The following is a 13,360-nucleotide window of genomic DNA, read 5'->3' on the forward strand; positions in this document are numbered from 1 at the left end:
CTGGGGGTGCTGAGGGGAAGGTGTTGAGGGGGAGACAGGGATTGTTGAGGGCAAGGGCAGGGGGTGCTGAGGGGAAGATGCTGAGGGGAAGGGTACGGGGTGCTGAGGAAGGTGCTGAGTGGGAGATAGGAGACGCTGAGGGGGAAGACAGGGCTGCTGGAGGGGAAGACAGAGGTGCTGAGGGGGAATATGGGGTGCTGAGGAGACGGTGCTGAGAGGGACGATAGGGGTGGTGAGGGGAAGGTGCTGAGGGAGAAAGGCTGAGGGTGCTGAGGGCAAGGGCAGGGAGTGCTGAGGGGGCGGCGGGTTCTGCCCCGCGCCGCCTTTTTCCACTTCCCCCTCGCCCTGAGGGAGGAGAAGCGGCGGCAGCGCCTCTCCCACGGCCCCGCTGAGGGTCACACCGAGGGGTCCGGGCTCGGCGGGGCCATCCCGGCTGCTGTCGGGTTTGGGGAGGGGGGTCACACGGGGGCTGTGCGGCCCGAGGGTCCCGCTGTGCCCTTGGGGACCCTCGGAGACCCGCCGAGCACGGGAACGCGTTTGAGTAGCGGAGAGACCCGATTTTAATCTGCTTAGAGCAGAGACCCTTGTGCAACCAGCTCTGCTTTGATGCTTGAAGGATGAGAGAGAAACCCTAAGAAAGCCCTTAACGATTGGCCATTTACTTAAAAGAGTTGGACTCGACGATCCTCGTGGGTCCTTTCCAACTCGGAATATTCTGCGACTTGGAAAGAGCGTGACAAGGGCGCAGTCGGGCTCCTCGGGCTTAAAAAAAGCCCCGAGTTTGTCCCTGACAGGGGTTGTCGCAATCAGATTTAATCGGCTGTTAATGAGGAAGCTTTTCTGTCCGTCTCTGGCTCTTGTTTTTCGCCGTCCCCGTAAGAAAAACGGCGCTTGGCAGGAGCCCGTGGAGAGATGCTTTTACCAAACACCTTCGAGCTGGCTCGGGGGAGGGGCTGGGCACGAATTTGTTAAATTTGTTAGAGGCTATGTGGCAGCTGATTTATCGCGATGTAAAAGCTGAGGTCAAGTAGTTCGGCTTGTTCATTCTGTTGAAGTATCTGAGGAGGGGGGGAAGGGTTGGGAAGGTAAATAGGTCTATATTGCACAATTCTGTTGGAGTGGAGCAGTTCGGGAAAAAAAAATAATAAATAAATGTGGTGCTTTGAGAGGCTGTAATTGTCTGAGACAGCCATTGCGGAACACTTCTGAACGGGGGCATAGACTCAAATTGCCCGAAAATGAGTTGTGTCTCTCATTTCCCCCCCTCCCCCATTGTCCCAAATGAAGGACTCTCATGAGAGTGTGGGTTGGGGGTAGGTCTGCAAACGTCAAATGATTGGCACCAATTGTAAGATGACTTTCTAACCACGTCAGTTTTTTATCTTGTGAGAAGTAAACTTTCTCATGTCTGTTTTTCTGCGAACTCACTTCGCCACTTGCTGCGATTTCAGCTCTTTGGGGAGAGTTTCGCTCCTGCCCTCGTCTTTTCTTCTCCTCGGGTGCTTTCTATTTCTCCGTTTTGGGAGCTGTGCTGAAGTGCCAGCTGATGGCTTTTGTAATGCTCGTTCTTGCTCAGTTGACTTTATTATCACAAAGAGATGAAGGTATTTCGTTTTGCTTTCTCTGGGAAACGTTGAGTGCTGGCAGGAGTGGTTGTGTCGTGTTTTGTGAGATGAGTGTGTCGATTGAAATGGTTTAAGAGTCAAGCCTTTGCTATAATTGCGCAGGTCTTTTGTTTATCTGTGTATCTATGTATGAATATTTTGCACGGATTATTGAAAGTAAAACGAGTGTCGGGTCTGAAATGTAAAGAGTTCTTCTAGGAGAGCACAAACGTGTGGCTACTTAGTAGACACATTCGAATGTGTCTTTAACTCTTTTGCCCCCAGCATCACGGTGACTTTCTCTGAGCAAAGTCACAGCACAGGACATGTCCCTGCGAGTTTTCAGCAGGTAGATTCTGGCTGTTTTTACAGATTAGGCTTATCCCATTGATTTTGGGGGGTAATGTATCTGAAAGTATATCCTTACAAAGCTAATCTTGATAACTTGTTTCAAATGTGGATTTTTTTGTCTTTTAAGTACCTCTAGTCCTTAGTTTCTAAGTGAGTCAAACGGCTGGGCAGACATGTAGGTAAATTCCTTAGGGGGTTGCAGTTCAGTGCTTAGATCACGGGGTTTTCTTGTTTGTGTCAGCAAAGGAGATAGATCCCTTCAGTAGTTTGAGTGCTCGGAAGGGGAACGGCCAAGAGGGATCATGGCAAGCAAGAGCACCAAACCCTCCACAGCAGCCCGTCGGAAGGGCAGGGAGCCCTTGGAGGAGTCCTCCAGCGACATGGAAGTGGAAAACGAAGGCAACAAGCAGCTTGACAAAGGTCCTCCTCAAGGTAGGTCTGGCTGTCGGTGCTGATGTGAGGAGATGGCAGAGCCTTTTAGCAGCAATCGACTTTACCGACTGTTCCCTTTCACAAAGGAATGCTGAAAGCCTTGTTTAAACTGCTTTTAAAATTGTAAAAAGGGCTTGCAAAGAGTTAAAGGGTTTGGCCCAGTGCAAGTGCAAAAGCAATTTGTAGACTTTCTCCTAATAAAGCCTATTTCATATCCCTGATCTGGAACATTGTGCTTAAGATTGTGGTACAACAGCAGGATTTTTCAAATTTATAGGCAGCCAATGGTATGGGATTTCTTGGAATGGAATAAATGTCAAGTTTATTTACTTAACTCTTAAAATGATTTGACTTTCTTTTTCATGAAGCAGTGTATTTTCTCGAGTTCCTCGAGTTGAGTTTTTGCAGAAAATATCTGGCCAAACAGCAGCTGTGTGACATTTTAGGTAGCCAGATGTGCAGTTATTAAAGGAAGGTACTTGACAAATAGATTAATATCTTTAAATCAGTGGCAAAAACTGCTGCCTCTTTGAAGAAGGAGTTGCCGGTGCCTGTTGAAAAGCTGCCTTGCTGATATCCAGGGGGCCAGTTTGTTTTCGTAACAAACTTCCTGTCTTTGCAGAGCAGTTGTGCTGTCATTACAGCTTTCAGAGCCTCGTGCAGAGCTCCCCAAATCTTGCAGAGGGACTCGTGAGCACGCCTGAAATGTGGCTTTGCACTTATTAATTAGAAAGACTTGGCCTGTTTCGGATTTGCAGCCTTATTGTGCTGGTTGGAGCTGCTGTAATTGCAGAGTGCCTGGTAAAGTGTGTTGGAATAAGAATTACATAATGAAGGAACAAACCCCCCAGTGCATCGATGGGACATCTTAAGTATCTCTTAAAAAAGATTCAGTTGGTGGAAAGAAGGATTTTAATTCCACTTAGCTCATGTTAATAATTACAGGCCAAAGTGGAGGTTTGGTTCCTATAGAGGTGATGTTTGCTTTTTCGGTTGAACATTTGAAAAGGTGTCAAGTCATTGAGAGCTTACAGTTGGTTGTTGTTGTGTTTTTTTTTTCCCTTTCTGTTTAATTCGGATGGTTTTTAGCAGTGTCAGATGAGGTGGTGGATACTCGAAGTTTAGAAGAGATTTTGGGTAGCATCCCTCCTCCCCCACCTCCAGCAATGACCAATGAACCCGGTGCTCCTCGGCTCATGATAACTCACATTGTAAACCAGAACTTCAAATCCTATGCAGGGGAGAAAACTCTGGGACCTTTTCATAAGGTATCTTTCTTTTCCCTTCAATATTTTTTTAAATGAAGGTAAGGCTTTGCTGTTGTGTTAGTATTCCTTGCTGTATTTTCATGTGAGCTGACCTCAAAAGAACTGAAAGAAATTTAAGTTTTAGAAATACTTCTGTGGCAATAATCTAAATTTTCATTATTGGACAGTAGAGAAAACAGTTAAGTGCAACTTTCTGGTCCTGTACAATTTTAATTTGTCAGCACAGCCTAAAAAAGCACACTTTTCTCTTGATTTCGTTTGCTGCAGAACTTTTAGGGCCGTGTTTGAAGAATGAGAATATTTTTTAGTGCCCACAAGAGACTTACGTGGCTAATCATGAAACTTTCCTTGCAAACATGCTGGCGAAGTGCAGCTCAAATGCAGAGAGCTGAGCTCAGCTGAGGTGTGGGGGTTTTTATTAAGTTGTGCTGCTTTACCTTTGGCAGCAAACCCCGAACTCTCAGCCAGTCAGCAGCTGCACGGACCTGGAAGAATTGTGTCTGAAACATTCCAAATGCACTGGGTGATGTGCACTGGGCAGGAGCTCTTTCCCTTTGAATATCACTTTTGTTTTTTCCCCTTTTCCTTGTGCAGCGTTTCTCGTGTATTATCGGGCCAAATGGCAGCGGGAAATCCAATGTCATTGATTCCCTGCTTTTTGTCTTTGGCTACCGAGCCCAAAAAATCCGCTCCAAAAAGCTCTCGGTGCTGATCCATAACTCTGACGAGCACACGGACATCCCGAGCTGCACTGTGGAAGTTCACTTCCAAAAGATCATTGACAAGGTAGGTGGGTTGGAAGGCACAAAACTGGAGCCTTTTTTTTTTTTTTTTTTCCCCCTCTAAGGCTTTGAAAACTTTGAATATTTGCTTATTTTAGTTGGAGCTGGGGAAAACTTCAGAGCATGATTAGTTTACCTTTGGGATGTAAACCATCAGTGTTAATTAACTTTAAAAAATCCTCTATTGAGTGGTGCAGCTCTTAAATTATTAGTAGGGATTCCTTTTTTATTTTCTGCAGGACTAATATGTGGTAAATATCTGTTTTAAAGCTATTTAGGAATATGTACTAACCATTTTAAGAAGAAGTCGTTTTAGACTTGTCATCTCATTTACCTCAAGTAAATAAAACTTATTTCTGCAATTAAAAGGAGCCCTAAAATTTTATAAGTCTATGTTTAGACATGTTATATATATTCTGAAATTTATAACATGAACATATGTATTAAGAAATAAAACATTTTTAAACAAAACTTTTGAAACCAATTAGAAACTATTTTAGGTTCTCTAAAATTAGAGAAATATATAATGAATCTGAAACTTATTTACACTTTATGTACTGCAAACATGCCTGCAATTTTAAAACAGATTTTTCATCAGAAATTCTGGATCCCACATCCTACCACTAAATTTTTTTTGAACCTGATATTTTGTTTGAATGAAATAGAAAGTGTTGGCAAATAAAAAAATATTTATTCTGCTTGTCACTTCGGGTATTGATAAAAACTTAAGGGCTTTTTTTGTTGATTTATTGCAGTTGCAATACAAGGGATTTATTTCTCTTAATTTAAATTGAATTTTTGTGCACACATCCAAGCTGTTAAATTTGGGGTCAGTCAAAACAGTGGGAAGTGTACTTTGAAATTTCAAAAATTGTGTTAATAAAGTGGCAATATTTATTGCCTTTGAGTGAACTGCTTTAAAACACATTTCTTTTTTTCCTTTGACTTGACATACATAAATACAAACAAAAGGGGTGTGTTTCTAAATAACCAGATTCAAAAATTATTACATTTATTCTTTTTTCCCCCCCCACTTGCCTTTGTATGAACATCTAGAAACCAACTTTCTGATCTAAAAACCCTCTGCATGTGTTAGAGAGCAATTTGATAGCTCTTGGGGGTTAATCTGGGGAAGTGGGAGGCCAGTTGAAGTCTTTTACAAGCAGCTTGCATCAGTTTTAACTTTTTCAAGCCTAGTCCCAGCTTTATTTTGGTTGCTGCTCTGTAGGTAAATCGAAGATCTCTTTTGAAGCTGATGATGTCATGTTTGTCACATCTTTAATGTTTGCCTTTTTTATCTTCTACAGTTTCTCTTTAGAGCTGCTCAGCTCAAAGCAGCTCCTTTTCCAAGCCCTAGAAAAGAGGAGCTGAAAATGCAAACAGCAGTCAAGGCACTCAGGGCTTCCTAAGCTGAGATTTCCAGGCTGGAATAGCACAGCCTCCCTAAATTTTCAAGTAGGCCTTTTCCTTTGTGATTTGAAGCAGTGGTGAAGAGAATAAATGAAGGATTTTCAGAGCAGTATCTTACATTAGAGGTGGGAAAGGCATAAGATGAAGGCAATTCAGTTTAAACAATTTGGGCTATTTTTTGTCCAGTTCTCAAAGGGTTTTTTTTAATTTTTTTTTTTTAAATCTTGTTTTTTGAGATGCAGCTTTAAAACAGTTCCCACTTGTAGCACATCTCAGAGCCCAGTTGACTTAAAACCTGAACATGATGAAACTTCTCTGCTTAATTGTGAAATATGAGGCAAATACACTGACAGAGTGCTTGTTTCTCTGGCTTTTTGTTTCCCCAAACCAGGAAGGAGATGATTATGAAGTTGTTCCTGACAGCAAATTCTATGTGTCTCGCACTGCCTATAGAGACAATTCCTCTGCCTACCACATCAATGGCAAGAAAAAGACATACAAAGATGTTGGAATTCTGCTCCGAAGCCACGGCATCGACCTGGATCATAACAGGTTCTTAATTTTACAGGTTGGTGGATGAATAAAAATCAATTTTCAAAAGTTCTATTCCCCTCAAAAAAAACCCTGTCTGAGTTTGCAGCCTTGGTTTTGAGGCCTTAAAGTGCTGTAGCAGCACATCATGGTTTGCATGCTGTGCTAAAGGTGCGAATCATTATTTGCTGCTGTAGAAATTTAAGGCAGAGAAGCAGTTGAAGATCCTGATGTCAGTTTTTTCTGCTCAGAAATGTGTGTTCCTGACAAGTGGATGAATGGAAGAGTTGTGCTTGTTCCGCCCTAGCAGCACGTAAATATTGGTGTAGTAAAATAAACCTGAAACCCCAATATTATTGTGCTGCTTAAGCGTGGCAGAGATTCAGCAACTTGTTTGTGCTCGTAGGTAAAAGTGCATCGATATTAACCTAAACCTTGATGATTCTGCTCTTATCTGCAGCTCCCATGTAGAGACATGGTTTTACTGAGAAGTAAGTATGGAAAACTGAACTGTGCACAGAAACTGAGGGCAAGGAAAAACACATGTAGTGTGCCTGTTGTTTACCCTTGTTTAGCTGCTGTAGAGGACTCAAGGAATGGCAGGTTTGTAGCCAGCTCAGGCCCTGTTTTTAAAAGCTACAGTTGACAACCCATACTGGAAAAATAATCACAGAATTTGTCAATATAATATCATTTATATTCATGTTTGACCTTAAAATTGTGAGGCTTGCTTGCTTCTGTTTTAAAGACAGGCTGAAGAGAACCACACTGATTTTTTTTTTTTTGTTTGTTTTTTTTTTTTTCCTAATTTTCAAATGAGAATTTTGCTATGTGCCAAACAATTACTTGAAATGTAAATTGAGTTCAAGTACTTGATGGAAGTATTTAAATCTTAATTAGATTAAATAACTATTTCTGCAATTACCCGTAATTATTTCACCACTAACAGGTCCCAAATCTCCTCTGGCCTAGAAATTAGTGATCAGTGAGAGCCTCCCAAGGCCTGAAATATTTTAATAGAATTTATTTTAGGCCTGTTTCTGTCAAAGGAGCTTCCAGTTCCCCTCTAAAAAAAAAAAAAACAGTATAAAAATCTTGTAGCTTGGTGGCTGTGTTTGCTTCACTTCCTCAAGCCTTTCTGTGCCGGCCTTTTTTACAGCTACACCCACAAAAAGAGGATATCTCTGTTTTCAAGTCTCCATGCCAATTAATTATCTCCTCCACCACTTTATCCCTGTATTTTCTGTTTCAAGATGGAGCAAGAAGTACCTCCAGGAAAACAACTACAGTAAATACACCCTTTTTTTTTGTTTTCTACACAGTTGTTCTGAAGGATCATTTTTGCCAAAATTTCTAGAGGGGAGAAAATGTAAAGTGAAAGATGAAGCTGGGTAGAAATGAGGGTGCAGAGATAAAGCTCAGTGTTGGAGAACATTCCCTTGGACCACTGGGAACATTTGGGAAGGAGTATTGCTTTTTTAATTTATTTTTTATTTTTTTCCCCCAAATGTGATTTGTTTTCTTCTCCCACTAATTGTTTCCCAGGAAGTTATCAATGAGGGGGACATACCTTTTCCTAAAAGCTGGAGTTTCATGCTTTCCACCCCTACAAAGGGAAATAGGGAGAGGTAAAGCCAATATTTAGGGGATAAACTAGTGATTCCCACCATTATTTTTTAATTTCATCCCCCCAGACTCTTTGTCTCAGGAACAGAGATTTTCTGTTTCTTCTGTCTTTCTGTCTGAGGGAAAGTCCTTTCTCTTTGTACAGCAGGTTTTGTGCCTTTTTAATGTGAAATCCACTGATTTGATCCTTCAAAATTGCATATTTCCAGTTGGGAAATGTAGCAATATTTTCCACAGAATGACAGCAGAACTGCAAACCCCAAATCCTAAAAAAAATTATACTTAGATGTAAATGAGACCATCTAAGCCTGAACCACTGTCACCAGAATTGCTCTTTTTCCCCCTTAATGTTTTTTAAATTATTTAAAATTGAAGGGATAAATAACAGGTTTATTTGGCTTTTTTTAATAGCAACACTAATAATTTATTTAAACTAAGCTTAACCTGATATACCAAGTATTTCTCATTTAAAATCAGTTATAAATCTCTTTTGATTTTTGACTCTGTCAGTAGGGTATGATTGAAAATATTTCACCTGTACTATAGATTTGGGGCAAGAAATGTTAATTAAGGATTCTCAAATGCTGGTTTGGGTGTGTGACACAACATTCCCTGGTTAGTACTAAAGAATAAGTTGTAAGAGAACGTGTCCTACATGTAGTAACAACACCTTTAGGTGCTTGATTTTATCTTGCAAGCACAGTTAGCATTACTCAATGGAAAATATTTGCTTTTTACAAGACTGCTTTATATTTTTTTTGCTTCCTTCTCCCCACTTCACCCCCTATTTTTCGGTCTTTTTTTGCTGATTTTGGTGGTTTTAGGCTAAAATTTGAAAGCTGAGGCCAAGCTGAGTTTTGATGTAGGTATTTCTGCTGATGCCAAACTGAAAATATTAAAACCAAACTGCTGCTGACTTCTGTGAGTAACATTACAAAAAACACCTGTGGAAAGACAGAAAATGTGAGACTAATTGAGTGGTTCTAGAACAATTACAAATGCAGTGCCTGAACTCACTAATTGAAATAAATCTGATTTTAAAGTAATTCTGTTTACAGGGGGATGTTGCCAACATAAAACAGGAGGAGTTTGTCACTCTTGTGCTCCTTGGGTTCTAACACTCTATTACATGTTTTTAAGAAATTGTTCTGTGCTTTTAGTACATTAGGAACAGACAATTATTTTGCATTATTATAATAATATTATTATAGCAATTATTACAAATATTATGCTTGTTAATGAGCTTGAAACTGCAACAGGGAAAAGTGCATCTTGACATTTAAAAAAGAGGTTCTGGCATCTTGCTGCTTTTTTTTTTTTTTGTCTTCCACACCTCATGCCCCCTCTCCAGTACCTTGTAGATCTGTAAAGAACAACAAATAAAGTTATTTAACTTTTACTGAAACACTTGGAGCTGCTCTGACTGGGCTGGGCAAAACCCTGAGGGAGTGTGTTTGCTGTTACTCCATGGTGACTCCTGACCAGGTTAACCTGGAGGGGACCAAAACCTCTCAGGCTCTTTATTAATAATTAGGAATTAATTAATAATTAGGAGTTATGAAAGAAATGGGAGCCCTGGAAGGAATGTCAGTCTGGGCCATGGCAGGGGGGCGCAGTCTGGGAGCAGAGGCACAGCAACACCCCTGAGATTGGTTCTGCAGCCTGGCAAGGTAAGAGAAGGAGAGTCCATCCAAAAGGGAAGTGGAATTCCATAGGTAACTCCCATCCAGCCACTTTGCAAATAAATATTGTAGAATTAGTAGCACAAGACTTTAAAATAATTTTTTATTAATGGTAACAGAGTTTAAGTTGATTTTAATTTACTTAAGAAGTTACTTGCAAACCAATTGAAGCTGTTCTGAGTAAATTTTGTACTAATTACAGTAGCATTTCACTTAGATGGGTTTGATAGACTTAATTAAAATATTCTCCTGTGATCTTAAGCAGGTATAAACAGTGATTTTTTTATGTCTGTACTTCTGTAACTGATTGGAACTAAGTCTTATCCCATGGCAAGGTTATGTTGCCAGAAAGGAAGTTACATCAGGTTTTTCACCTGCTGCTTTGTGGAAATAATGTAGGACTCACTTCCAGTGTTCTGGGGAGGAAATGAGGGAGAGCAGATTTGCTTCTCCCTGTGAGATAAGCCAGAAATTCCCAATTGTTGAGGGCTGTGTTCCTGAGGAGACACACCAACACTGGGGCACAAGGGGGGATCATAAATGGGATTGTAAAAAATCTGTGCTGGCTGGGGAAGAGAGGGTTGTTCCAGGAAGATTTCTTCAGTAAAACAGGGAAATATGGAAAGGAGAAAAGCCCTTTTCTGGGGGCAGTGTGGAGTTGAGTGATAATCAAACGATTTTTGTAGAACACACCAGTAATCTGAAGTCACACGTTGCAGGTTGAGTTTGCCAATTACTGCCTTAAATTCCAGAGTGACTCTAGATTTGCACTTAATTTGTGTTCTTGTATTAAACACAAGAATGTCCTTAAAAAAGCTTCTAAAATTAGACAGATGTGCAAACAGCTCGACAAAGGCTACTTTTAAATTATTTCCAGAATGCAGAATAGTAGTTTTGTGCAAACAGCTGAATAACAGGCTTATTTTAAATTTTTCCTCCTCTTTGCACAGTACTGACATTGTAGATTTTTATATGTGCATTTATTGCTTGACTTTCTTATTTCCCACTGAGTTTATAACACTTTTTTTGAAGGCAGAGCATAAAGTTGAGTATTTGGTACTTTTTTCTCTCCTGTGGAACCACCATCTGGTAAAACTGAAGGGTAAAAATGAGATATGGCTGCAAACATCAAGTAATAGCAGAAATAACATGGAATTGTGGGACAAAAAATCCCCAAACAACCTATTGTGGCTTACAAGAGCTGTATTACAGTCATGTTTGCAGGAGAATAATGAGGTTACAGGAATATACAGCTTCCAAAATCCATGTATGTTGAATTGGAATTCATGGGCAAAGTTTATGTGAGGAGGGAGTATGGGTCAAAATCAAGTCCAATTGAAATTACTAGTCTGGAAAATTGAAGATACACAAATGTAGCATTTATTTTTGCCATTCCTTACTGTACTCCTGCTTAAAAAGTGAGAGCTACTATTTTGTCAAAGTGGGGAAAAAAAAACACCCCAAAGCCAAGTGTCATTAAATTAAATTAAAATAAAAAAAAAGGGAGAGAGGGTGCAAACAGGGCAATGGAAAGGCTTCTCTCACTAGAGGCTTTTCTAAGAGAAAAAGCACTTTGGTGCCTTTATTAGCAAGACATTGATTGCCCAAAGTAGCCAGGAAATCAAAATACAGTGAGGGAACTGGTGTCAGATGGGGCAAGTCAGAACCACCCAACTTCCAGCTGAGCACTTAGCAAATGGTGTGGCAGCTGGAGACCCTCCTTTAACTCCCCATTTTACCTTTTTCTGTAGAAAAACAGCTTCTATAATAAACATTCCAAATGTTTTAATGTTTCTCCTGCAAGCCCATCCAGTGTCATTCTGGCTGCCTGAGCCATTGCTCCTCGTGCTGATGGTGCTGAGAAGCTGCATGTGCTGTTTTCAGAGCCCTTGCAAAATCTGTTCCTGTTCCACTTGCTTCACTGTTCGAGAGAAATTGAAATATTACTGTGCTCTGTAAAACAGATTGAAAATTCTAAGCATTGTTATTTTATTAAGAGAAGTTTGCCTTATGCCAGGGCACTTCTGCCCAGGCTTCCATGTTAAAACCTTCCAAAAATAAATTGAAATTTGGTTATAATTTGGATTGATCGAGATAGATTTGCTTCAGGAGGACAAAAAAACCCAGACTTTTTGGCTCTGGCTGCTCTAATCCTCCACAAAAGTGGGAATTAAGGTGGCTGTGGGAGCTGCAAGCCCTGTTTTCTGCAACTTCAGGTCAGTGCTCAAAGGACAGGTTTGGTGATCACTGTTGCATGTAAAGAAAACCCTGTTTCCAAATTGTGTGGTCTCAATTTTCCTATGAACTCAGCTCATTTTTTTAGGAATAAATGTTCCTGCTGTAACTATTTTAATCTGAAATTCATTGTGTTTGCATTAAATTTTATTTAGTATAGTAGTAGTATTATTATTTAGTACAGTAGTATTTAGTATTTTATATAATACTCCATCACCATTAATCTTGTGATGCTTGACAAAGTTCAGTTAAATATTCTGATCACTCTGCATTCAGAGATCACTTAAATGAAATGGAATTATGTAATGCTGTAAAGTTGCAAACTAATTCATTTAATCAGTTAATTTAGTAAGCAAATTAAACGGACTTATTGACAGTATTAGGAAGTTACAAGATGACTGTTATTATGTTGGGATTCCAGTAAAGTTTGCTGATACCCAGCACCACTCAAAGATTTCCGACTCAATAAGAAAACTTCCTTTTATGGGTCTTTAAAAGCCTTAAAAGCTCATATGTTATAAAAAATATGCTGCCACTACAGTGAAACTAGTGAAATATTCTTAAAATATTCTTAAAATACTAAATATTAGAACCACAGTTGTCATATCTAAAATGTGGTGGTGGTTTAATGTGATTTGGAAACAAATTGTGTTTTGACTGGTCCCCAGGCACGGGAGGTTTTTCTGAGATATAATGTTGCATTTTCTGGGCAGTGTTTTCTCTCAGACTGTTCCTCCTGAGCAAACCAGCGTGATTTTCGATCCAGTCAGATGTCACATTACCCACTGTTTGAATCTGACTGGTGCTGACAAAGAAACCCTCAAAAAACTAAACCACAGCAACTGCAACACAAAATTCCCCCCCAAAACCACCCAAACTACCCCGTGCTCCCCCCTCAGAGCAAATACATTTCCAGCTCCTGGGTTCCAACCTCTGTCCCGAAGTTTTCAGCACTTTGTTTTAAAGCTTCACATTAAGACACCAGAAACTGACAACCCAAAATTCTGGAAAACTCTTTTTAACTACTCCCTGCCATAATTATTCCGTAGGACAAATGCTGTATTAACTGTTTGTGTGACAAAACTCAGGGTATTGCATAACACTACCTTCCAAAGGGATTTTTTCCCAGTATTCAGGCATGACAAGAGGAGGCAGTAATCAATAACAGCAAACATCTTTCTAGGCTCTCCAGGAACAACTGATCCTGACAGAGAGCAGGTTAGATTAGATATCGGGATGAAATCCTTCCTTGTGAGGATGGAGAGGGACTGGAATGGATTTCCCAGAGCAGCTGGGGCTGCTCCATCCCTGGAAGTGTCCAAGGCCAGCTTGGACAGGGCTTGGAGCAACCTGGGCTGGTGGGAGATGTCCCTGCCCATGGCAGGGGGTGGCACTGGATGAGCTTTAAGATCCCCTCTAACCCCCAAAATATTGTTCCA

The 13,360-nt window shown here is 40.5% G+C and overlaps 1 protein-coding gene across 2 annotated transcripts in view; it reads left to right on the plus strand.

The window, feature by feature from the left end:
* The first annotated feature begins 2,196 nt into the window (after positions 1–2,196).
* Positions 2,197–13,360, plus strand: part of SMC4 (structural maintenance of chromosomes 4) — a 27,345-nt gene continuing 16,181 nt past the window's right edge. The window contains exons 1-4 of one of the 2 annotated variants that reach the window (XM_018079227.3): positions 2,197–2,387; positions 3,477–3,655; positions 4,250–4,441; positions 6,239–6,415. In XM_018079227.3, the coding sequence (XP_017934716.2) occupies positions 2,258–2,387; positions 3,477–3,655; positions 4,250–4,441; positions 6,239–6,415 (678 nt within the window). In that variant the 5' untranslated portion in view covers positions 2,197–2,257. The remainder of the gene's footprint in view (positions 2,388–3,476; positions 3,656–4,249; positions 4,442–6,238; positions 6,416–13,360) is intronic. The other variant, XM_018079228.3, reaches the window with a different exon arrangement.

Source organism: Manacus vitellinus, unplaced genomic scaffold (genome assembly GCF_001715985.3).
Source record: "Manacus vitellinus isolate BGI_N305 unplaced genomic scaffold, ASM171598v3 scaffold_45_pilon, whole genome shotgun sequence".
NCBI lineage: Eukaryota > Metazoa > Chordata > Aves > Passeriformes > Pipridae > Manacus > Manacus vitellinus.